Source organism: Rhinopithecus bieti, unplaced genomic scaffold (assembly GCF_001698545.2).
Source record: "Rhinopithecus bieti isolate Rb0 unplaced genomic scaffold, ASM169854v2 scaffold_31173, whole genome shotgun sequence".
NCBI lineage: Eukaryota > Metazoa > Chordata > Mammalia > Primates > Cercopithecidae > Rhinopithecus > Rhinopithecus bieti.
The window spans coordinates 1,327,890-1,353,861 of record NW_016813861.1 but is presented as its reverse complement, the minus strand read 5'-3'; the positions used below and the strand labels follow the sequence as shown (position 1 = coordinate 1,353,861).

Sequence of the window (25,972 nt, the reverse complement as noted above, 5' to 3'; positions counted from 1 at the left end):
ATATGGAAGAAGGATAAAAGAAAAATAAGGAAAATTCCATGAAAATTCTAGAAATAATGGTGATATATATTGTATAATAAGCCAGTGTAGAAGAGTCCTTGTCTTCATTTGACAAAGAATGATCCTCCTTTATATGAGAAGGTTGTTTTTGACCAAGCTTTGGGAGGGAGACACATGAGACTTGCCACGTAATGGTTTTCAATAAATATTTGATGAATGAGTAAATAAATGAATGAATGAATAAAGCAGCAGAGGGGACATGCAACACCTTCCTAGAATAGTCTAATTGATCCTTTTTTTCAAGATTTTTTTTCAGGCCGGGCAGTGTGGCTCATGCCTGTAATCCCAGCACTTTGGGAGGCCAAGGTGGGTGGATCACAAGGTCAGGAGATCGAGACCATCATGGCTAACATGGTGAAAACCCTACTCTACTAAAAATACAAAAAATCAGCCGGGTGTGGTGGCAGGTGCCTCTAGTCCCAGCTACTTGGGAGGCTGAGGCAGGAGAATGGCATGAACCTGGGAGGCTAGCGCCACTGCACTCCAGCCTGGGCGACAGAGCGAGGCTCGTCTCAAAAAAGAAAATTCAGCCAGTCTTGTCTTCCCATTGTTTCTTTTTTTAAAAAAAGATCAAATTGAGATATAATTCACGAATCATGAAATTCACCATTTTAAACCATGCAATTCAGCGTTTTTTAGTGTATGCACAAGATTGTGCAACCTTCACCACTAATTCCAGAACATTTTAAATACCCCTGCCCCTGCCCCACCCCAGCAAACACATACACCAACTCTGCACCCAGTAACTGCTTACCTCCTGTTAGCCTCTGGAAACCACAAATCCACCTGCTTTTTCTGTGGATTTGCTTGATCTGTATTATCTGCTATCATATAAATAAAATTTTATTTATATGATAGCAGATAAATACATACAATATGTGGCCTTTTTGTTCTGGCTTTTTTCATTTAGAATGATGTTTTCAGGATTTATTTGTGTGATAGCATGTATCAGCATTTATTCCTTTTTATGGCTAAATAATAGACTATTTTGTAGATGTACCACGTTTTATTTCTTCACAAGCTGAGTTGTTTCTACCTTTTGACCATTATGAATAATGCTGTTATGAACATTTATGTACAAGTTTTTGTGTGTGCATATGCTTTCATTCTATTTATTTATTTATTTAGAGACAGGGTCTCACTCTGTTGCCTTGGTAGGAGCACAGCAGTGTGATCACAGCTTAGTGTAGCCTCAGCCTCCCCAGGCTCAGGTGATCCTCCCACCTCAGCCTCCCGAGTAGCTGAGACTAGAGATGCATGCCACCATGCCTGGCTACTTTTTGTATTTTTTGTAGAGACAGGGTTTCACCACATTGCCCAGGCTTGTCTCGGATGCCTGGGCTCAAGTGATCCACCGGCCATGGCCTCCCAAAGTGCTGGGATTACAGTCATGAGCCACTGTGTGCAGCCCATATGCTTTTGGTACTCTTGGGTATACAACCAAAAATGGAAATGCTGGATCAAAGAATGTAAAATCTAGGCTGGGCACAGTGGCTCATGTGTGTAATCTCAGGGCTTTGGGAGGCCAAGGTGAGAGGGTTGCTTGAGGCCAGGAGTTCGAGACCAGCCTGGACAAGAAAATGAGCCCCTGTTTCTACAAAAAACTGTAAACAATTAGCTGAGTGTGGTGGAGTGTGCCTGTAGTCCTAGTTACCTGGGGGTGGGAGGGTGGCGCTAAGGCAGGAGGATCGCTTGAGTCCAAGCGTTGGAGGCTGCAGTGAGCTATGATCATAGCACTGCACTCCAGCCTGGGCCACAGAGTGAGATCCTGTCTCCAATATATATACATGTTATATATCCTATATATAATATATATATATAACACTTAAAAAAGAATGTAAAATATATATTTAACTTGTTGAGGAACTGCCAAACTGTTTTCCACAGAAGCTGTACCATTTTAATGCTCGCCAGTAATGTATGAAGGTTTAACTTTTTCCACATCCTTATCAAGACTCATTATTGTTCATTTTTTTGATGATACCCATTCTAGTGGGTGTGAAGTAGTATCTTACTGTGGTTTTGATTTGTCTTTCTCTGATCACTAATGAGGTCAAGCATCTTTTCATGTGCTTATTGGCCATTTGTGTATCTCCTTTGGAGAAATGTCTATTTAAATTCTTTGCCTATTTCAAAATTGGATTTTTTAAAATTGTTGAGTTTTAAGAGTTCTTCACACATTCTGGATATGCGATCTTTATTAGTTATATGATTTGCAAATATTTTCTTTCGTTCTGTAAGTTGTCTTTTCACTTTATTGTCCTTTGAGGCACAGATGTTTTAATTTTGATGAAATCTAATTTATCTGTTTTTTCTTTGGTTGCTTGTGCTTTTGGCGTCATATCTGAGAAAATACTGCCTGAACCACAGTCATGAAGCTTACACCTGTGTCTCTTAACAGTTTTATCATTTTTGCTCTTACATTTAGGTTTTAATCCATTTTGAATTTTAATATAATGGTATGAGATAGGAGTCCAATTTATTCTTTTTCATGTGAATATCCAGTGACCCAGCACCATTTGTTGAAAATACCATCTTGGCCAGGCATGGTGGCTCATGCCTGTAATTCCAGCACTTTGGGAGGTCGAGGTGGGTGGATCACAAGGTCAGGAGTTCGAGACCAGCCTGGCCAATATGGTGAAACCCCATCTCTACTAAAATACAAAAAAATTAGCTGAGTGTGGTGGCACATGCCTGTAGTGCCAGTTACTCGGGAGGCTGAGGTAGGAGAATTGCTTGAATCTGGGAGGCAGAGGTTGCAGTGAGTCAAGATCACACCACTGCATTCCAGCCTGGGTGACAGAGCGAGACTCTGTCTCAAAAAAAAAAAAAAAAAAGAAAGAAAAAAAAAGAAAATACCGTCTTTCCCCCATTTAATGGTCTTGGCACACTTACAAAAAATCAGTTCACCATCAATGAATGGGTTTATTACTGGACTCTCAATTCTATCCTCATGTCTACTCTCAATGTTTATCTAAGGTGCCAGTATCACCGATTATAGCTTTGCAGCAAACTGAAATCAGGGAGTGTGAGTCCTTTAACTTTGTTTTTTTTTTTTTTTTTTTTTTGGGGTCCCTTTCATCTCTATATAAATTTTAGGATCAGCTTGTCAATTTCTGCGAAAAGAAAGTTAGAATTTTGATAGGGATAACATCAAACCCGTAGATCATTTAAGGGAGTGTTGTCATCACCACAATATTAAGTGTTTCCATCTATGAACATGCCATGTCATTCTATTTAATTAGATTTTCTAAATAAAGTTTTCTTTCAACAATATTTTCTAGTCTTCAGTGTACAAATTCTTCATTCCTTTAATTAAACTTATTACTAAGCATTTTATTCTTTTTTCTGAGTATTAAAATTGTTATTAAGGTATAATTGACAAAAATTATATTTATTTAGGTGAACAATGTGATGTTTTGATTGTGTATACATTGTCAAATGATTATATCAAGCTCATTAACATATCATCACCTTACATACTTAACATTTCTTTGTTGTAAGAAACTTTAAGATCTAATCTTTTAGGCCAGGTGTGGTGGCTCACACCTGTAATCCCAGCACTTTGGGAGCCTGAGGTGGGTGGATCACCTGAGGTCAGGAGTTCAAGACCAGCCTGACCAACATGGAGAAACCCTGTCTCTACTAAAATACAAAATTAGCTGGGCATGGTGGTGCATGCCTGTAATCCCAGCTACTCGGGAGGCTGAGGCAGGAGAATCACTTGAACCTAGGAGGCAGAAGTTTCAGTGAGCCAAGATTGTGCCATTGCACTCCAGCCTGGGCAACAAGAGCCTAACTCTGTCTCAAAAAAAAAAAAAGTTCTAATCTTTTAGCAATTTTCAAATATACAATACATTGTTAATCTTCAGAACTTATTCATTCTGTCTAACTAAAACTTTGTATCCTTTAACTGACATCTTTCCATCCCTTGCCCTGCTCCCAGCCGCTGGTAACTACTATTCTACTCTTTGCTTCTATGAGATCAACTTTTTTTTTTTTGAAACAGAATCTTGCTTACACCTGTGTCTCTTACCCAGGCTGGAGTGCAGTGGCACGATCTCAGCTCACTGCAACCTCTGCCTCCTGGGTTCAAGCTGATTCTCCTGCCTCAGCCTCCCAAGTAGCTGGGATTATAGGTGCGTGCCACCACACCTGGCTGATTTTGTATTTTTAGTAGAGATGGGGTTTCTCTACTAATGTTGGCCAGGTTGGTCTTGAACTCCTGCCCTCAGGTGATCCACCCACCTCAGCCTCCTAAGGGTTTAACTTTTTTAGATTCTGAATATAATGAGATCATACAGTATTTGTCTTTGCTGGCCTTACTTCACTTAACATAATGTCCTCCAGATTCATCCATGCTGTTGCAAATGACAAGATCTTCTTTTTTAAGCCTGAATAGTATTTCACTGGGATGTGTGTGTGTTGCATTAGTCCGTTTTCACACTGCTATAAAAACATACCCAAGATTGGGAAATTTATGAAGAAAAGAGGTTTAATTGACTCATAGTTCCAAATGGCTGGAAAGGCCTCAGGAAACTTACAGTCATAGTGGAAGGGGGAGCAGGCACATCTTACATGGCAGCAGGTGAGTGAAGGAGGAACTCCCAAAAAAACACCAGATCTCATGAGAATTCATTCACTATCCTGAGGACAGCATGGGGGAAATTGCCCCCATGATTCAGTCACCTCCCATCAGGTCCCTCCTTTGACATGTGGGGATAATGGAGATCACAATTTGCGATGAGATTTGGGTGGAGACACAGAACCAAACTGTACAATGTGTATACTATATTTTCTTTATCCATTCATCTCTTGATTAACGCTTGTATTGATTCCATATCTTAGCTATTGTGAATAGTGCTGTAATGAATATGGAACTGTAGATATTTCTTTTTTTCTTTTCTTTTTTTTTTTTGAGAAGAAGTCTCACTCTGTTACCCAAGCTGGAGTGCAGTGGCACGATCTTGGCTCACTGCAACCTTCACCTTGCGGGTTCAAGCTATTCTCCTGCCTCAGCCTTCTGAGAGTAGCTGGGACTACTACAGACACACGCCACCATGCCCAGCTAACTTTTGTATTTTTAGTAGAGACGGGGTTTCACTATGTTGGCCAGGCTGGTCTTGAACTCCTGACCTCATGATCCACCCACTTTGGCCTTCCAAAGTGCTAGGATTACAGGCGTGAGCCATTGCGCCTGGCTTGATATTTCTTCAAGATACTGATTTCCTTTGGACATATACCCAGAAGTGACATTGCTGGATCACATGATAGCTGTATTTTTAATTTTTTCAGGAACCTCCACACTCTTTTTCATAATGCCTGTACCAATTTACATTCCCATCAACACCAAAAGGGAATGAGGGTTCCCTTTTCTCTACATCCTGGGAACACTTTGTTATCTTTTGCCTTTCTGAAAATTACCATTCTAATGGGTGTGAGGTGATATCTCATTGTGATTTTAATTTGCTTTTCCCTGATGATGAGTGATGTTGAGCATTTTTTTCATATGCCTGTTGGTCATTTGTATAGCTTCTTTTGAGAAATGTCTACTCAGGTTCTTTGCCTTTTTTCTTTTTTTGAGACAGGTTCTCCCTTTGTCACCCAGGCTGGAGTGTGCTGGCATGATCTTGGCTCACTGCAACCTCTGCCTCCCGAGTTCAAGCAATTCTCCCACCTCAGCCTCCTGAGTAATGGGACTACAGGCATGCACCACCCACCCAGCTAATTTTTGCATTTTTTTGTGGAGAAGAGGTTACACAGTGTTGCCCAGGCTGCCCTTGAATTCCTGGACTCAAGCTATCAGCCCGCCTCGGCCTCCCGAAGTGCTGGGATTACAGACACGCGATTAAAGGCGTGCCCAGTGCCTTTGACCGTTTTAAAATCAGGTTGTTTTCTCGCTATTGAGTTGTTTGAATTCCTTACATATTTTGGATATTAACCCCTGATCAGATGTATGGTCTGCAAATATTTTCTCCCATTCTACTGGCTGTCTCTTCACTCTGTAGGTTGTTTCCTTTGCTGTGCAGAAGCTTTTTAGTCTGATGTCATTTCTTTTGTCTATTTTGCTTTTGTTGCCTGTGCAAAATTCTTTTGATGTTATTGGAATAGAATTTTAAAAAAATTTTCATTTCAGATTTTCATTGCTAGTATATAGAAATACATCTGATTTATGTATATTGATATTATATCCTGCAATCTTTTTGAATTAGTTTATTTGTTCTATTAGCTTTTTAATGGATTGTTTTGCAGACATCCGTGTCTTGTTCTTCATCTTAGGGGAAAAGCTTTCAGTCTTTTACCATTAAGTATGATGTTACTGTGTTTTTTTTGTAGCAGCCCTTCATTAGGTTGAGGAAATTCCCTTCCATTTCTAGTTCCTTTGTATTTCCAGTTAATCATGAAAGGATAATGAATTTTGTCAAGTGCTCTTTCTGCATCTAATAAAATGATTATGCGGATTTTTCTCTTTATTTGATGTATATATATTAATATAATTAATTATTTAACATTAATTTTTGTAAGTTGAAGCAACTGTGCATTCCTGGTAGAAATCCCACTTGCTTATGGTGTATAATTCTTTTTACATTATTTCTTAAGGTCACAGAGCTTACTTTTACTTCTGCATATCATCCAAGGCACTTAAGCCATACTACAATTGGATCAAGAACTAGTGCCCAAGACATGTAACCATCATTATTATTGCTATCCTCATAAATGAGAGCACAAGGTGATGACATTCTGAACTAGAATGACAAGTCCAAATGAGAAACCTCATTTTAAGGAATAAGATGAAAGTTGGAGATAAGGCCATATGGGATTATTACTTTTCTCAATGTTGTTGAATAATCCCTACATTCCTGGAATATGCCTTGCTTGATTATGATACTCTATTCTTCATTTTTATTTTTTATGTTTCTTAAGCATAGCCTGACAACTACACTTTATTTTTAAAAATGTTTTATTTTTTAAAACAGGAAAAAAATACATATATATATATACACATAGACATACATATATATACACACATACATACATATACATCTATATTTATCTAAAGTATTTGGCTTAATGAATTCTTAAAAATAAAACACTAGTGTAACTAGTACACAGGTCAAGAAGCAGAACATTATCAGCCCCTCATAAGGCCACTATCATGCCCCCTCTCAGTCATTACCCTTCACTATCCAACAGGAATAACCACTATCCTAACTCCCAACACTGTTGATTAGTTTAACCTGCTTTTAAAACTTTGTGTAAAGGAATAATAATCAGGCTCATTTCACTCAACACTGTATTTGTGAGAATCATCATGTTGCACGCAGCTGTTGGTTGGTTGTTCTCGTTGGTGGATAACAGCCCATTATATGAATGTACTGCATTTATCAATTTATTCTGATGTTATTAGGGGATTGAGTTGCTGTATTTTAGAAATATTATGTATTTTAGAAATACAGCCTGGCACCGTGGCTCATGCCTGTAATCCCAGCACTTTGGGAGGCTGAGGTGGGCGGATCACCTGAGGTCAGGAGCTCGAGACCAGCCTACCAACATGGCAAAACCCATCTCTATTAAAAATACAAAGATTAACTGGATGTGGTGGTGCATGTCTGTAATCCCAGCTACTCAGGAGGCTGAGGCAGGAGAATCGCTTGAACCTGGGAGGCCAAGGTTGCAGTGAGTCAAGATTGTGCCACTGCACTCCAGCCTGGGTGACAAGAGTGAAACTTCATCTCAAAAAAAAAAAAAAAAAAAAGAAGAAGAAGAAGAAGAAAGAAATATTATGCATAGTTGGTGCTCCTGTGAATATTTCGTACATATCTCTTGGTGAATATATCTCCCTTTTCTGTTGGGTGTGTGCCCAGGATGGAATTGCCATCCTAGAGATCCTTTAAGAAAGAGGAAGAAATAGAAATTTTTTTTCTATTCACTACGGTAGAGACAATGGCATTTTTAAAATAATGACTTTGATTTTCCATGAGCTTTTAAATATCATAGTGTTATTTTCTCATTCCAGGAACATGTAATAAGTTTTAAGTAAAGTATTAGCAATATAATATAATGCTTTATTCTGGAATTGTCTATCGCTACACTGTCTAATACAGTAGCCACTAGCCATAGAAGGTTATTGAACACCTGAAATGTTGGGTAAATGTAAAATACAAAATAGACTTACAATATTTAGTACGAAATAAAGAATGTACAATATCTTATTAATAATTTCAAAGTATCCATTACAGGTTGAAATGATAGTATTTTGGATATACTGGGTGAAATAAAACATATTAAAACAAATCTCATCTTTTTAAAAAAAATGTGGCTACTAGAAATTTTAAATTGGATGTGTTGTTCACAATTTTATTTCCTTTGGATAGTGCTGGTCCATACTATGCAATTAAATACATGGATAAGGATTGTCTTAATATTTCAAATGTACATTACTTTCAGTTCTGTTTGACAAAGAACAGGTCATGGACTACTTTGGACCATTTAGTATTGGCACTTTGTGGTTGGCACTTTTATTTAAAATATATTAAATACTCTTTAATTTGATAAATTATATTTTCTTTGTAGGTTAAACTTCCACATTGCTTACATTGTACATGATGATATTCCTGAGGGAATAAGAAAAGATAAAAAAAGTCCATTTGGAAATTGAAGGAGTAGGATTGGATATGAAAAATATTAGCTAAAATTTTTAAATATTTCTTTTATCAAAACAGCTTTCTTTTTTCTTTTCTTTTCTTCTTTTTTTTGAGATGCAGTCTCACTCTGTCGCCCAAGCTAGAGTGAGTGCAGTGGCACGATTTTGGGTCACTGCAACCTTCGTCTCCCGGGTTCTAGTGATTCTCCTCCCTCAGCCTCCAGAGTAGCTGGGATTACAAGCACATGCCACTATACCCGGCTAATTTTTGTATTTTTAGTAGAGATGGGGTTTCATCATGTTGGGCAGGCTGGTCTTGAACTCCTGACCTCAGGTGATCCGCCCACCTTGGCCTCCCAAAGTGTTGGGATTACAGGCATGAGCCACCGCGCCCAGCCGACAAAACAACTTTCTGACATTGTAATTCCTTGTAGATTAACATAAAGTTTGCGTTATACTTAGTTTAGCATATGTGTAAACACAGTATTTTTTTGGGTGAGTTTATTTTTATACTAACAAGGATGTTTACTTCTTTAGGGAAAGTAACCTATTTCTTTTTCTTTGGTTGGCAATTAGGACAATCCTAACTGCTTAATCATAACAGAAGTGGTACACTCCAGACTCATTATTCCTTTCATTGGATATTATCTGACTGATGAATTGTGATCCCTGTCACAGGCCAAAATAGCGAGGTCCTGTTTGGATAATTGCTAAATATATTTTTATTGAATTATAATTTTTTGCCTTATGTCAACTGTGAAAGATATAAACTATAACTTCTTGGCTTTCTTTTGGTGAGAAAAAAATAGGCCTCAATCCTTTTGGTAACAATATAAAACAAGTAAAATAAAAAAATAGGTCTTAAAAGATCTAGGAGTCACCTTAAACTTTATCTGCCATGAGACACTTACAAGATTCAGACCTTTGTTGAAGATTACAGAACGAGACTCATTCAGTCACACCCAAGAGACAGGCGTTCACTCTAAAGACTAGAATGAAGCATGGGAAGTGGATGGATCCAGTGCAGCCCCAGGGAACTTGACACTCACATGTCCCTGGGAAGCAGGTCTTCCTTGCTCTTCTTCCATCACTTGGTCTCAGCTTGTCTTTGACTGGTTTCTACCACTTGTGCCTCCACCCAACCTGCTGCTACATTCTATTGGTTTCTGCTTACTCAAATGTTTTGCATCCCGAAGCCCATTTTGGCCCCTTCTGCCTTATCCTCTCTTAGTTCCAACCTTTCTATTACATCAGATGACTCGGTCTCTGCATTCTCCACTTTCCATTTCCAAGGGAGAGTCTGATCTGCTTACTAATTGTCAGAGCCCGTGTTTGATGAGAACTGTTTGTTCCAGGCCACCTCACAGGATGATGAATCCCTTATGGATTGTGCGCTCCTGGGTCACGTGATCGCTCTTAATTTCAACTAGCTGGGCTGGGCGTGGGGAGGAGTAAGGAACGTTTTTTGTAGTTATTTGTGCAAACCCTGCTCTAGAAATAGTTTGGGTAACTGTTTCCTTTCCAAAGGGACTCTGGGTAGGGCAAGCATCTCTCTCTCACACACGCATATATTAAAATAACAGTGACTAAAACAAAGGGAGTCTGAATAAATTGAATTATGAAGTTAAATGTAGGAAATAATGAATGAACAAGGGAAGAAACCGATACTGATCCAGGGTCAACAACTACCTATGTCCAAGTCAAATTTCTTTGCAGTCTAACAAATTGGCTTTCAAAATTGCATTTTGTTTTTGCGAATTAAGCCATTTTCAAGTCATGAGTCGTAGTTTTCTGGAGGCCCCCGGCGTCCGGAATCCATGAATGCCACGTTCTTTCTAGCTGCCTTCAGCAATTCGGGGGCGCTTTGTTTCTTACGTTGGGAGAGATATCCTGCAGGAAATCGACGCCCAGGATCAGCTGCAGATCCTGGAATCCTTGGCTCTGAGTAGCACGGTGGAAAGGTGGGGTAATCGAGGCTCCGGACCCGTTTTCCTAGGAGCCCAGGGCGCTCCACCTGTCTGGAGTCAGCTCCTTTCTTGAACGTCTCCTCCCCTGAGTTTCCTCCTCATAGGCTTGTCCCTGGGAGTGTGGGCGGCCCCTTTCTTGAGCGCAGAAACACTTACTTTTCCCCCTACCCTGCTCCTCCTCCTCCACAGCCGTCTTTCTCTTTGCCTCAGCCACTTCCTTTCTTGGCCTCACTCGCCCCAGTGCACTGAAGGTACCCGGGTCCGGACCCACGCGGCGCCAGTTCTCCGGCGGGAAGGAAAACAGGGCAGAGAGGTGCGTGAGCGCCCGGGCAGATGTGGCTTAGGTAGCAGGGATGGACCGGGTGTCCGGGGTGCGCCGCCCGGCACTGCGGGCTGCGGTGAGAGTTGGGTCGGGAGGGGGTCGGGAGGGGGCCGGGAAGGGGCCCAGGGCGCGCGGAGGCTGCGACCGGCTGCGCTGAGACCTCGAGGGCTGGGGTCCCAGGAGGCGCGCGCCGCCCACGCCCCCACCTCTCGGGCCGACTTCCGCACTCGGCTCACGTGACGTTTCGCCGGTCGGGGGCGGACTGGGAAGCCAGCAGAAATGGAACGCTTTTTTACCGTGGTGCGACGTGTCGGCTTTGCACTTGGCGGTGGTTCAGGAGCCAGTTCTGCAGAGCAGGGTGGGGAAGGGCTGGGGCAAGGGGAGAGACTGCCCCACGGAACGTGGTGGCCTCAGGGCAGTGGACTCTACAGCGCCGGAGGTGGGTGCGGCTCTGTGCGCTCCAGGTCAGGGGGTGCAGAGTCGTGAGGGGACACCAGGGGCTCCTGGAGCCCGGGGCAGGGTCCGTTTTCCTCTCCTGGTTTGGGCGCTCGCTCTCTCGGCGCTTCGGGATGCCCGGGCCACGGGGGAGACGGACCCGCGGCGCCGGGCGGGGAGCTGCGGAGACAAAGGCTTCCGGGACGCGGCCCTTCCCGGGCGCCAGCGGTGCAGCCCCGCAACTGGGGGCCCAGCCTGGCGCTCCCCAGCCCTGCACCGGTGCCGGCGCTGACCGTGTGATGATGGGCTGCAGGGCACGGGGTTAAGGGACCTCTACCAGGCAGAACCCCAAACTGGGAGCAGGATGGCCAAATATGGAGTGAGCGCGCCCCAGACCGGAGGGAGGAAGGAGCCCAGTCATCCTTTCACCCGCACCAGCTGCTTGTCCGCGATTGCGAAGGAGGGCTGAGAAAACGTGCCCAGCCGGAGTGTGTAAAGTTGGTTCCTGGTTCCAGACATACCTATTCCAGTAGGCTTTATTTCCTTGGATATTAGAAAATTTCCATGCATTGCCTCCAAACTTTTGAAAAATAACAATCCCCTGAGGGTCCTGAAATATATTCTAAAGTGTGTATTGATGGTGGGTTTCGCATTCTGCCCAGTCCTCCGACTTTACTCTTCCTTTGTGTTTCCCACGCACAAAGCCTAAATCGATTCTGCGACAATTAGAGTGCCCGGCCGGCATCTGCCTCGCCTTCCCTGGAGCATTTTCTTGTCTTCTGGTCCAGCCGCTCACCATTAAGCTCTTCCCCTTAGACTTGCTCTGCTTCTCACCTCTCCTCATTGTTCTTTTTTTTTTTTTTTTTTTTTTTCCCCGTAGACAGAGTTTCACGGTACTCGTGAGAATGTGTTACGTTCATACAACCAAATCAGGGTAATTGGGATATCCATCACCTTAAATATTGGTCTCTTCTTTATGCTAGGAACATTCAGCTTATTTGCTTTTAGCCATTTGGAAGTGTACAAGCCATTAATGTGAACTATAGTCACCCCACTGATCAATGCAACGTCGGGTCTTACTTCTTCTGTGTATTTATATCCGTCAACCTCTCTTCATCCCTCCACCCCCTTCATTGTTCTACATTTTGCGCACTGCAGTCCTGGGATTCTGTCCTTATTATAAAAGGCTATGGGTCTTTCAAGGATTGTGTCACAATAGGTATTTTTTTCCCCTTTGTCCCTCTCCTTCCTAAATAATAAATAAATAAAACATGTCAAATTAAGTATGCTAGCAATTGTTTCTAAACCTGTTATTTTCCTATTTATAGTGGTCTGGGCAGGGAGCCTTTCTTACTTTGTAAGTATTTTGCCTTGGTAAGAGCTCAGCATGTCACATTTCATGTAAATCCCACTCACTATTATATTTAGTGTATTTGCATAATGGCAAAAGAGGAAGAGGAAGGGGGGAAAGAAGAGCCACCACCGTGTGGTAGAAACAGCATTTAGTTGTGGGGCATTAACCCCTGTTTCGTTATCCTTCAAATGGGGATAAATAAATGCCTTGTAAGGTTCTTAGAACTACATGAATTAACGCAGATAAGGAGTGTGATGTGTAATTAAGTATAAAGAAACGCTGGTTGGCGTCCATGCTTAAAATTAGATAAACGTACATTTGCTTAATATAATGCAGGTATGCATGCTATATATAATAGATGGATTTCCCCTTTGATTCTCATTATTCAATGAGAGCTAAGTCTGAAGTGTGTTGCTGGTGTTGGGAGGAAGGAGTGAAGAAGGGTGTTAAAGAGGTAACATCTTTCTAGGGGGTCGGGAATCAGAGAATCAGAGAATTGGGGAGTTCCTTAATTTCTTTGGACATTTTCATTCTCCCTTTGTCCAGTACAGGCTAATTTCCTCATCATCCCTCACAGATCCTTACTATGTCTGCATGAATGTTTCTAGGAACAGGGTGCAAACTTTATTCATTGTTGGGCAATTTTAATTGCTAGAGAACTTTTTTATATGGCTCTCAAATCTGCCTTTCTATTACACTTATCCATCTTACCCAGTAGAGGAACACAAAGTCTATTCATAAAGTACATAAAAAAGAGCTTTAGTTTAGTTTTGTTTTGTTTTTAAAGCAGCAGTTCTTCTCTAAGCTAACTTCTTTAGAGTGCAAGTAATAGAAACTCAGTCAAACCAACACAAGCAAAAAGAGGAAAGATACTGGTTCACGTAGTTGGAAAGTCCAGGGTCTTATACAGGCTCAGCCATTGTTATATGACTGGACATTTCTTTGTGTTAGCTTTATTCCTGGCCAGCGGTTCTCATATGGTGGCCATTGACATCAGGGACTATAAACTAATATGTTAGAACCAAGTGGAAGGAGAGTGTCGTTTTACTAATAGTCCTAGCAAAATCACAGGGCTGAACCTAATTGTTCTGGATGGGCTCAGCTACCTTATGCCTCAAACCAATTATTCTGGCTCTGACCTGCCTCTGGAGCCCAGGGTAAGGCTCTACCCAGGATACATGGATTTAGCGTAAGGAGGGAAAGGCTTTATCCAAACAAAACTTAGACTGCCGGTGCCAGAATGGGAAATGGGTGCTGGGTAGACAAAACAACAGTTGCCCACTACACTGCTACTAATAGTTTTTTCCTACTTTTATTCTCATGGCATGGTGTTCAGGCTTAGTGGCTATGTACTCTGTGTATATTTTAGCTTTTTAGTATCGCTCTTAAACTATGTCTTGAATTGCATATAATGTTATAGATATGACTTCACCAACACAAAGTCCCCAATATTTGAACACTATAAGTTTTCATATTAAGTTTTATGAAGATGCATTTAATTGAATATTTTATGTTTTATTACAATCTAAGCTTCTTAAATTATAATATTCACACAAGCAACAGAGCAGATGGCAGTGGCACTTTTAATAATTAGCAGATAGAAAATCTAGTGTCCCAATCAATATCATGTAAGCAGGTAGTATATAGTCATAGGTGTCACTCTTGTTTTTAACAGCTAGCAAGAATTAGTTACAATCCATATGGATAAAGTTGTTTCTTGCAAATTATCACCCCGAAGGAAACCATACACACAACTCCACCTTTTTGGTCCCTTATTTGATTTGAAAAAATTATGATTTGAAAACAGACTGAACTGATGCATCTTCTACCCGGTTGCTCATACTTCCTGACATCCTGCAGGTGTACTTCCAATCCCTCTCATGCCTTTGTGTGTTCTTTTCAGTTCATGAGGTCAATATTTCTTTACCCTCTACTCTTAGTGCCAGACATGATACAACAGTGAGCATTATAGTCAATTCCCTGCAGAGGGGAGCTTACCCTGTGGTAGTGAAAGTCCAGAAATGTAATTCCAATTGGGTGAAATGAGGGGCACGGTGCTATGGGAACACAGTGAGGGAGTACTGCTTCTCCAGGGTTTCAGGGAAGGCTTTTATTTAAGCTGGAGCAGGATGTGTGTGAATTAGCCCCTGGAAAGAGGAATAGCTATAGTCTGAATTGAAGCCATAGTGTGTGTGAAGGCTGGAGGTGAGAGAGCAAGGGGCATTTGAGAGATTAAAAAGTCCCATGTGGCTACAGCCTAGAGTTCAAGGGGGTGGAAGAGGCTAGAACAGTGTGCAGAACCCAGCTGTTGGAGGACTTAGTGAGCCAAGGAAGGCTCAACTTCTGTTTTATTCTGAACTCTTTATCTGCAGATGAATGATCTTCACCACAAGCTATTTATTGCAATCGGATTTAAGGCCATGATGTCCCTGTATGTCACTGGATTGACAGGATGGTATTAAAATTGCTGTTGTGGCCGGGCGTGGTGGCTCAAGCGTGTAATCCCAGCACTTTGGGAGGCCGAGATGGGCGGATCACGAGGTCAGGAGATCGAGACCATCCTGGCTAACATGGTGAAACCCCGTCTCTACTAAAAAATACAAAAAACTAGCCGGGCGAGGTGGCAGACGCCTGTAGTCCCAGCTACTCCGGAGGCTGAGGCAGGAGAATGGCGGGAACCCGGGAGGCGGAGCTTGCAGTGAGCTGAGTTCCGGCCACTGCACTCCAGCTTGGGCGACAGAGCAAGACTCCGCCTCAAAAAAAAAAAATAAAAATAAAAAACAAAACACAATAAAATTGCTGTTGTATTGATCTGCCTCCACCACTAGACTGGCTCCTGAAGAGCAGGGAGTGTGTGTCAGTTTATTCTGGGGTGTCCAGCCCCTAGCTTAGGCCTGCCTCAAGTGTGCTGTGCGTTTTCTCCTTTGTTGCCTTGCTTTACGTATGCATTTCCTCCTGTATAGAGTGCCCTACCCTACCTGTCATGCTGGACCACTCCTCCCCAGTGACCTCCCAAGAAGCCTCCTGCTGCTTACTCCTTTGTGCTTCCATATGCCTTGGACCCACCACTCAAAGAGTATTTGTCACATTGCTCTTCATTGCAGGCCCTCATTTGCCTTTAGAATGTGAGATCCCTGAGGGCAGATCCTGTGCTACACACCTTTTGTATTTTCGGTGCCTAGCAGGGTACCATGAAGAAGACCTACTCAGAGTGAATCGTGGGGGCAAGGAGAATGTCTGTATTCTCCCCCACAGATGTGGAGAATAGGAGTGCAGGCAGCTAAGGGGGCGGTTACAAAGGTAGAGGGAAAATGGGGACACTTCAGTGCCACATGCATCACACAAATATTTTTAGGAAAAGGGACATGGTAAATTAATAGTGACAAATGCGACATGAACAAGACAAAGGGCCCTTGGATTTGGATGTGCTTAATGGAATGTGATGGTGATAATTTAGACTTCCTTTTTCTCTCCCAGGCAGCAATGAATGTGGATCATGAGGTTAACCTCTTGGTGGAGGAAATTCATCGTTTGGGTTCAAAAAGTAAGTATCTAACGGAAATAGAGTATTTCTCGTGGCTTTACCTTGAACAGGTGAGACTGGCATGCTGGAGAAGCCTAGAAGGGGTCACCCAGGGGTTCAGGACAGAGGTATGGCAGCTCTGCCCACAGCCCCAGGTGGTAACTGCCCTTAGCCAGGAAGTGATATCTGGAGACACAGGGCTTTTGGGGTATTGTGATTCTGATGCAGAGAATGGTTGAGATATTTCATTATTTTTTCAATAGAAAGCAAATTACTAAGCTTCTTTCATCTGACTACATTGAAATTTGGTAATTGAATCATATTCAAATTTTTACTTATCATATTATTAAAATTCATGTTTTCTGCTTTGTTCTGCCATCATTTTACAAACTTCTTTTTTAAAATCATCTTATCTAAAATGTCATCATTTTACACACTTGTAAATGACTACGGACTTACATTGAAATTATACTAAATTATACTAAATTGTCTTTATTTTCTCCAAATCTCAAATCTTGAGTTTTGTATAATCAGGTATTAAGTAAGATAACTAAAATAAATCATCCTTTAGGTAGTGTTTAAGAACAATTATCTTTTTCTTCAGCAATAACTAGGCAGCTTCCTTGAAGATAGTGACATGCAAAATGGGTAGTATTCGCGTCTTCTTCCTAAGTTTTAATGAAAATTACTATTATACTTGTGGCTTTAGGTATTTGGTACATCTCAGATGAGACATGCAAGAATTTGGGGAACATTTTGAAAATAATAAGAATAATAGACGTATTCAGCAACAACTAGGATAATAGGACTGGAAGTTTTAAAATTACATCATGTAAGTGAAAACCCGTTCTAGAAAGTCCCTCAGAAGCTCTCAAGGTTTGTGTCATTATAGTTTGATTCTTCTTAAAGCACTGTCTGTTCATGAATCACAAATCCTTTGAAGTAACAGGACAGACTTGGAAAATTCCATTAAGCCATTAATATCAAGTGTCCCCTGCAATGGTTTTCTGTTCCTGCTGTAACAGATTGCCACAAATTTAGTGATGTAAAACAACACATGTAATATCTTAAGAGTTCTGTAGGTCAGGAGTTTGACAAGGGTCTTGCTGGAGTAAGATTAAGGTGTTGGCAGGGGACTCCTTTCTATAGGTTCCAGGAGGGAATCAGTTTCCTTGCCTTTTCCAGCTTCTAGAGGTGGCCTTGGCTCATGGTCCCCTTTCTCTGTCTTAAAGCGAGCAGGAGCTGATTGAGTCCACACGTTGCATCACATCAACCTCCTCCACTTTTTCTTTTAAGTTTGTTTGTTTGAGACAGAATCTTACTCTGTTGCTTAGGTTGGAGTGCAGTGGTGCAATCTCGGCTCACTGTAACCTCCCACCTCCCGGGTTCAAGCGATTCTCCTGCCTCAGCCTCCCGAGTAGCTGGAATTATAGGCACCTGCCACCATGCTCAGTTAATTTTTGTAGTTTTAGTAGAGATGAGGTTTCACCATGTTGGCCAGGCTGGTCTTGAACTCCTGACCTCAGGTGATCCATCCACCTCGGCCTCCCAAAATGCTTGATTACAGGTGTGAGCCACCACACCCAGCCCAGTTTCTTGTATTTTTATTAGGATGGGGTTTCACTGGCCAGGTGCGGTGGCTCACGCCTGTAATCCCAGCACTTTGGGAGGCCAAGGCAGTTGGATCACGAGGTCAAGAGTTCGAGGCCAGCCTGGCCAACATGGTGAAACCCTGTCTCTACTAAAGATACAAAAAAAAAAAAAATTAGCCGGGTGTGGTGGCGTGTGCCTGTAATCCCAGCTACTGGGGAGGTTGAGGCAGGAGAATCTCTTGAACCCGGGAGGCGGAGGTTGCGCCAAGATTGCGCCACTGCACTCCAGTCTGGGCAGTGGGGCAAGACTCCGTCTCACAAAACAAACAAACAAACAAGCAAACATAAAAGAGATGGGGTTTCACCATGTTGGCCAGGCTGGTCTTGAACTCCTGGCCTTAAGTGATCCACCTGCCTCGGCCTCCCAAAGTGCTGGGATTACGGATGTGAGCCACCATGCCTGGCCTGCCTCCCTCTTCTGTTTTAAGGACTTTTTGGATTACACTGGGCTCACCCAGGTAATCTAGGATTCCTCCCTGTCGTGGAGTCCTTAATTGAATTGTATCTGAAAAGTCCCTTTTGCCATGTGAGGTAACATATAGATTCTAGAGATTGGACATGGATATCTTCTGGGGCCTTTATTCTTCCTATTACTCCCTCTTTTTTTGTCTTAGTCACTCTATTTCTATATCAAACCCAAGTCATCATTACTGAAATGTACCAAGAAAAGATAAATGAGGCATTTTAAAGTTGGTGTGGACTCTTAAGTCCTAAGGTAGTCAACAACTAAGTGAGTTGAATCATATGATCAGTTAATACTTATTGAGTATCTATATGTGCTAATAACTGTGTAGTACAAGTGGTATAAAGTGTGTTCCTTTTCCTCAGGGATTTTACTACTTAGTTGATGAAAACAAATAAAATCTCATAGTCCAGGTGCCATGGCTCAGGCCTGTAATCCTAGCACATCAGGAGGCCAAGGTGGGAGGATCATGTAAGCCCAGGAATTCAAGACCAGCCTGGGCAACAAAGTAGGATCCCATCTCTACAAAAAAATTGAAAAATTAGCCAGGCATGGTGGCATACAACTGTGGTCCCAGCTGTACTGGAGGCTGAGGCAGGAGGATTGCATGAACTCAGGACGTTGAGGCTGCAGTGAGCTGTGTTGAAGCCATTGCACTCCATCCTGTGGGACAGAGTGAGACCCTATCTCAAAACAAAAAGAAAAACAATAAAAAACTCATGAGGCAATTATCAGAAAAAAAAATGGTATGCTGAACTATGAAGTGCTGACATGCAATATGGTCCCTTCAAAATAGATTATTGGAAGTTGTAGTAGTTGGGGGCACTCAGTGAAGTCTTGCATCTCAGGTAGGACTTTGAAGTGTAGGGCAGGTCAGTTTAGGGGGAAATCCATAAGTTGGTTTTGGAATGGGAATGAATGTATTGTTTGAAGAGAACACTGAGAAGACATTGGAAAATGTAATTTATTTAGTTTCTTTTTTGAGATGGAGTCTCGTTCTGTCGCCCGGGCTGGAATGCAGTGGCACCATCTTGGCTCACTGCAACCTCTTGTCTTCTAGGTTCAGGCGATTCTTGTGCCTCAGCCTCCCTGGTAGCTGGTATTACAGGTGTCCATCAGCACGCCTGGTTAAGTTTTGTATTTTCAGTAGAGATGGGGTTTTGCCATGTTGACCGGGCTGGTCTCGAACTTCTGGCCTCAAGTGGTCCGTCTGCCTCGGCCTCCCAAAGTGTTGGGATTACAGGCATGAGCCACTTCGTCTGGCCATGATGTGTTTAGTTTCCTAATCAAAGAAATCAACAATCTTCCCTAACTCAATTTTTCTCCCACCCATTTCACCACACCCACTTGATGGAGGCCTGATGAGTCTTATTTTCCACAGTGATGCCCCTCCTGTTCTTCCTCCCACACTCCTGTTTTTTTCCTGAGCTCAGTGAGGTCATCTTACTCTTGGCAGCATTATTATTGTTTTTTTCTTTTTCTTTTCTTTTCTTTTTTTTTTTTCTGAGACAAAGTCTTGCTCTGTTACCCACGCTGGAGTGCAATGGTGTGATCTTGGCTCACTGCAACCTCTGCCTCCTGGGTTCAAACAATTCTCCTGCCTCAGCCTCTTGAGTAGCTGGGATTACAGGCATCCGCCACCACTCCTGGCTGATTTTTGTATTTTTACTAGAGACAGTATTTCGCCATGTTGGCCAGACTGGTCTTGAACTCCTGGCCTCTTGTGATCCACCCGCCTCAGCCTTCCAAAGTGCTGGGATTGTAGACGTGAGCCACTGGGCCCAGCCGTGCATTACTGTTGTTTGGATAGTTATAGGTGTTAAAGGCATATTTCTAAAGATTTGTAGGATTTTCTTTTCTGTATCCATGTCAACCTAGTGTTTATTGGTCATATTCAGTTAGTTTTTAAATTCTAACCTTTACAGTACTAGTCATTATTCTGGTAAGGCAAACTGAAATTCCACTTCAAAATTAGCAGCTTTCACATTAGAAGACTTAAGATAATTATCATAACTTCTATAAGCATGGAAATACTTTTAATTTTGCAGCTTCATCAGGATACCTTGACTTTCTCATCCCTGGCAAAAGATGACTTATTGAGTTTGAAAGCATATGTAGATATGTGTAATCTTTGAATGTGTTATGGTTAATTATTTAAGTTGTATCTGGAGTGATTTTGCCTTAATCTACATATTATGAGCTCAAGATGAAAACTGATGAATTTAGTTTTATCTTTTCATTCAAAGTCAAATTCTTTAAAGTCTCATTTTCATATAGTGAAAAGATTAAATGGGGAGAGAGCACTTGGATATTTAAATTCTTCCATTCAACAAATTTTTTTTTAGTGTCCCCTTTGTGCTCAAGTGCTGGAGATGTAAAAATAAACAAAATTCCATCTCCATCTTTGAGGTTCTCTTTAGGTAGCTGAAAGGCAGACAAACTGGAAGTACCTAGAGGGAAGTAATTAACATGGGCTGTAAAGTTGGACTCTGTGAAAATGAATCCCAGCTCCTCTACATACTTGCTGTGTGACCTTGGCTACTTTACTAAATTTTTCTGTGCCTTGTTTTCCTTGTTTGTAAAGCAATAATACTCTACTTCAAGGACACATTTCTTCACATTAAAAAAATCTCTAAAATAGGCCGGGTGCGGTGGCTCACGCCTATAATCTCAGCACTTTGGGAGGCCAACACAGGCAGATTGCCTGAGGTCAGGAGCTCGAGACCAGCTTGGCTAACATGGTGAAACCTTGTCTCTACTAAACATACGAACATTAGCTGGGCGTGGTGGTGGGTGCTTGTAATCCCAGCTACTTGGGAGGCTGAGGCAGGAGAATCGCTTGAACCTGGGAGGCAGAGGTTGCAGTGAGCCAAGACCACACCATTGCACTCCAGTCTGGGCAACAAGAAGGAAACTCAAAAGAAAAAAAAATAAATCTCTCAAATAAAAATGCATCATATAGTACATGGCATGCTATGGTTAAATTGGCAGTTTAATTGTAATATAAAATAATGATGCTTCTTGCAATCAGTTGTGTCTTATCTTCCATGAAATACAGATTAAGTGAATTTTAATGACTGTAAAATGCATCGAACAGTTCTGGATCATAGCAAGTACTCAATAAATGTTAGCTATTAATACTATAAATGATGGTGAACACTTGATAGATATATACTCAGTTTTATAAGAAGAGCTATTCACTCAACTGAGGGGCTCATGAAGGACTTCTAGAAAAGGCGGCATTTGAATTCATTCCTGAAGAAAAATCATTTAGCTAGGAAAAAGTTTCTGGGTTTCTGGGCAGATGACTGAACATGGGCACTGTTACAAAGGCAGGATCTGTCATATCATCTTAGGCACAGCAAGCAGGTCATTGTGACTGAATCAGAAGGTACATGCAGTGATACGGCAGAAGGCCAGGCAAGTGGTAGATGCAAGGCCAGAGGATGAAGTACCTCTTCTGCGAGGCCGTGGACTTCTCTTTATTTAGAAGGTCACAGGGAGCCATTGAAATATTAAAGTAGGCTTGATGAGGTGGCTCACACCTGTAATCCCAGCACTTTGGGAGGCCAAGGTAGGAGAAATGCTTGAGCCCAGGAGTTCGAGACCTCGTCGCTATTAAAAATAAAAATAAATTAGGTGTGGTGGCGCATGCCTGCAGTCCCAGCTACGTGGGAGGCTTGGAAGGCTCAAGAGGATCTCTTGAGTCCAGGAGTTCGAGGTTGCAGTGAGCTATGATCACAGAACTGCCCTCCAGCCTGGGCAACAGATCAACACCCTGTCTCAAAAAAAGAAAAAAGAAAGAAAGAGGGATTAAAGTAGAAGAGTAACAATGAGCTTTGCATCTCATAAAGCTTCTTCCACATTTTTTCTTCCGCACCCATGTGGAGGATGTTTTGAGGGGCAAAAATGCAGAAAAGGAGGCTGGTATGGAGTTCTCAGCAGCTTGCAGTGACGCAGGTGAGAAACACTTAGGACCTGAACCAAGGAATTAACTGTCATTGGAGAGGAAAGGCAGTAGTCACAGAAGACACAAAGAAGGTGGAATCACCCAAACATTTGTCAGATTGAGGGATGAGGGGGCATGAGAACTCCAAGATTACACCCAGGTTTCTGTCTCTGGTGCCTTTAAAAATTTTAACCAAAGTTGAGAATTTACTGTATGCTGGGCACTCTATAAAAGGCTTTTTCTTTATTATGTCTGTTAATCCTTGCAACAGCCCTGTGAGAGGTATTTTTACCCTCATTTGATGGATACCTGAAGTTCAGAGAGCTTGGAGGACTTGCCTGAGGTTACCAGCAGCTCCACTTCTATCTGTAATCAGTGATAGGTTCCTGTTGCACACAGTGTCATGCAGGTAGAAGTTGAAAAACCAAAGAGGTGCATCTTTGCTTTCCAGGCCAAACATGGTCAGATTCCCTGTTTTCCCTTTAGAACATCTTTCATCCTCCTTCTCATCTTAGGCGATCTACTTCAGGTGAGTAAACTACTCACGCTGGTCACTGTTCCCCCAGCCACCTTACTCATTTTTAGCCTTGCCTGTGGCTTGGCACACTATCCCTATTTGTGTCAGTCACAGCAGAGCCCCTGGTTGCTGATGGTCTGCTCAGTGTGTGCCAGGCAGTGTGCCGAGTGCTTTCGAACTGTGTCTCCTGGCAGCACCGAGAAAAAGATGTTCAGGTCCCCATTTTACACAGGAGGAAGCCAAGGCTTAGGGAGCTTTAAACAAGTTGTCCAAGGCCAAACGACTAGTAGATGGCAGAGATTTCCACTGAGGACTGTTAGGTTTTTGAAAAGCTCCATGCATATCATCACAATGAAGCTGAGGAAAAAGAAAAAAGCTCCAGGTTATTGTCTCCTTTCAAGTCCGGAAGAGGTACTGCCTCCTCCATGAAGTCTTCCTTACCATTCTTGCCCAAAGACATCTTGCCCTCCTCTAAACTGTAAAATATATTTTCTTTTTTTCTTCTTTTTTTATTGAGACAGGGTCTCACTCTGTTGCCCAGGCTGGAGTGCACTAGCATGGTCATGGCTCACTGCAGCCTCGAACTCCTGGGCTCAAACAGCCCTCTGCTTCAGCCTCCTGAGTAGCTGGGATCACAGGTGCACTCCACCACACCCAGCTATTTTTATTTTATTTTTTTAGGAGAGAGATGGGCTCAGTATGTTGCTCAGGTTGGTGTCAAACTTCTGGGCTCAAGGTATCCTCCTACCTTGGCCTCCTAAAGTGCTGGGATTACAGGCATGAGCCACTGCATTCGGCCGGGATGTATTTTCTTTGCTTCTCATTTGGCATCCAATCACATACTGCTTTGTATTGTTGCTTTAACTTGTTATATGTATATTTCTTATTTCCTCATGGGACTGAGTCATTGCTTTGAAAGTTCGAAAGCAATTCTCTCCTTCCTTATATCTGTCTCTGGCGTCTAACACAGTGCTGTGCTCACAGTAGGAGTTTGCCAAGCAGCCAGTCAGAAGTTCTCGCCAGGGAGTGTGGGCACTCAAGAACCTTTGGTCAAGAAATGGTCCTCTCCTCACTGTGATGGCCATCCTCTTGACCGTGGGTGTAGCTTTGGAAGGGAAGAACCTGCAGTAGAGGGGTAGGAAGAGGTCAGGGATTCAGTCAAGTGATCAAAGGAATCACCCAAGGATAGGGAGGTGTCTCCCAGATTACTCTTGTCTCCAGGTTTTCAGGTTATTGATTTTTAACAGCAGATCCACTTTTGGTCTATCTTAACTTTCAATGTCTATGTTAAAAACTGGCCTCCAAATAAGATAATCTAGGGCTCATATGAAATACAGATTTCTGAGTCTACTACCAGGAATTCAGATTCAGTGGTCCTGATAAATGGCTGATGATAATGCATTTTAAGGAGCCCCACTCCCACCCTGGGGATTCCGGGTGTTCAGAACACACTTAGAGAAACACTGCTCTTGATCCTGGTTTTCTATTTTATTTGTAGTCTTTATTGATTCAAAAACTCACATAACAATTAACAAATAAAAATAGAGGGAAATTTATCTGCAATATTAGCACTGTAGCACATTCAACTTTTGTGAATGTTTCTTGGTTCTCAGTCTTTGGATAATCCTAAGGCTAAGAGGCATATAACATGTATTTATTCCATTACTTTTTGGATCTGGGAAGAGAATATGTTGAATTTATGACTGTTAAATGTTAAATTGTAATCTTGGATAGCCCATAGTTAGAAATGTATTAAAGATTTTGTAAATCTGCCATACTTGACGGTAAGACACAGACTTTACATTTGCTAACAATGTATTTTCTCAAATTAGATGCTGATGGAAAGTTAAGCGTGAAATTTGGGGTCCTCTTCCGAGACGATAAATGTGCCAACCTCTTTGAAGCATTGGTAGGAACTCTCAAAGCTGCAAAACGAAGGAAGATTGTAACGTATTCAGGAGAGCTGCTTCTGCAAGGTGTTCATGATGATGTTGACATTGTATTACTGCAAGATTAATGTGGTTCACATATCTTTTATGTACTGCGATTTTTTGTTTCTGGTAAACTGGAATATAAAGTGAAAGAACAAACATTTGAACATACTTAATGTATTTTTATAGAAGTTTGTAAACAAAAGGAGATTAATGTTTTAGAAGTCTGTCCTTTTTTATATCTTGAAAGAAAATTTATGTATGATGCTATAAAATAAACAAATCCTATTATTTTTCTCAGGAATCTGGTTGGGAATTGTAGGCAATGAGGTTTTTTGGGAGGCGGGTACAGGGGAATGTTTGTTTCATAAATAATTAGACATTTTCTATAGATATTTGACATTCTGCAAAAGCAACAAGCAAATTGAAGACCAACTCCTATGAGAAATATTATAATGTTTATGTAATAAAGACATGTAGCTGTCTTAAAATTGCCTTATTTTGTCATTTAAGTATTTGTGTGCTTTTCAGAATTGAGTTTTTGTATCAATATTAGATAACTGCAGTAAAAGTTATGTTAATATGAAACAAATTGTCTCAGAACTACCAAATTTAAGTAATAGGAATGGCTGGGCACAGGTGCTCACACCTGTAATCCCAGCACTTTGGGAGGCCAAGGTGGGCAGATCACCTGAGGTCGGGAGTTCGAGACAGCTTGGCCAACATGGTGAAGCCCCATCTCTACTAAAAATACAAAAATTAGCTGGGTGTGATGGCACATGTCTGTAATACCCACTACTCTGGAGGCTGAGGTATGAGGGTCACCTGAACCCAGGAGGTGGAGGTTGCACTGAGCCAAGATCGCCCCACGGCACTCCAACCTGGGTGACAGAGTGAGACTCAGTCTCACAAAAAAAAAAAAAAAAAAAAAAAGGAAAAGAAAAAAGAAATAGGAATGGTTAGTGTTATGGTTGGACCCTATGCAAAATACTTATTTTGAGGCTGATTGTGTGCTTATTGCTGAGTTAGAGGACATGCCAAAAAATCTAACCTAAAAACTTCACATAAACTTCAAATTCTAGTTGGGTGACACCCATCTGAAACAATATGGGATAATCTCTGATTGCATGTTACGGAATTTAAAATGACTTGGAA

General features: G+C 41.8%; 1 protein-coding gene across 1 annotated transcript; it reads left to right on the top strand.

Moving 5' to 3' along the window:
* The first annotated feature begins 10,795 nt into the window (after positions 1-10,795).
* On the top strand, positions 10,796-25,310 carry ABRACL (ABRA C-terminal like). The gene is made up of 3 exons (XM_017848995.1): positions 10,796-10,984; positions 16,260-16,326; positions 24,719-25,310. The coding sequence occupies exons 2-3, from the start codon at positions 16,266-16,268 to the stop codon at positions 24,901-24,903; spliced, it is 246 nt and encodes an 81-aa protein (XP_017704484.1). The 5' UTR covers positions 10,796-10,984; positions 16,260-16,265; the 3' UTR covers positions 24,904-25,310.
* The last annotated feature ends 662 nt before the right edge of the window (positions 25,311-25,972 follow it).

Coding starts and splice junctions, on each gene's coding strand:
- ABRACL (XM_017848995.1), top strand. CDS start 16,266: ATGAATGTGGATCATGAGGTTAACCTCTTGGTGGAGGAAATTCATCGT. Junction 16,327..24,718: donor TCATCGTTTGGGTTCAAAAA/GTAAGTATCTAA, acceptor TTCTCAAATTAG/ATGCTGATGGAAAGTTAAGC.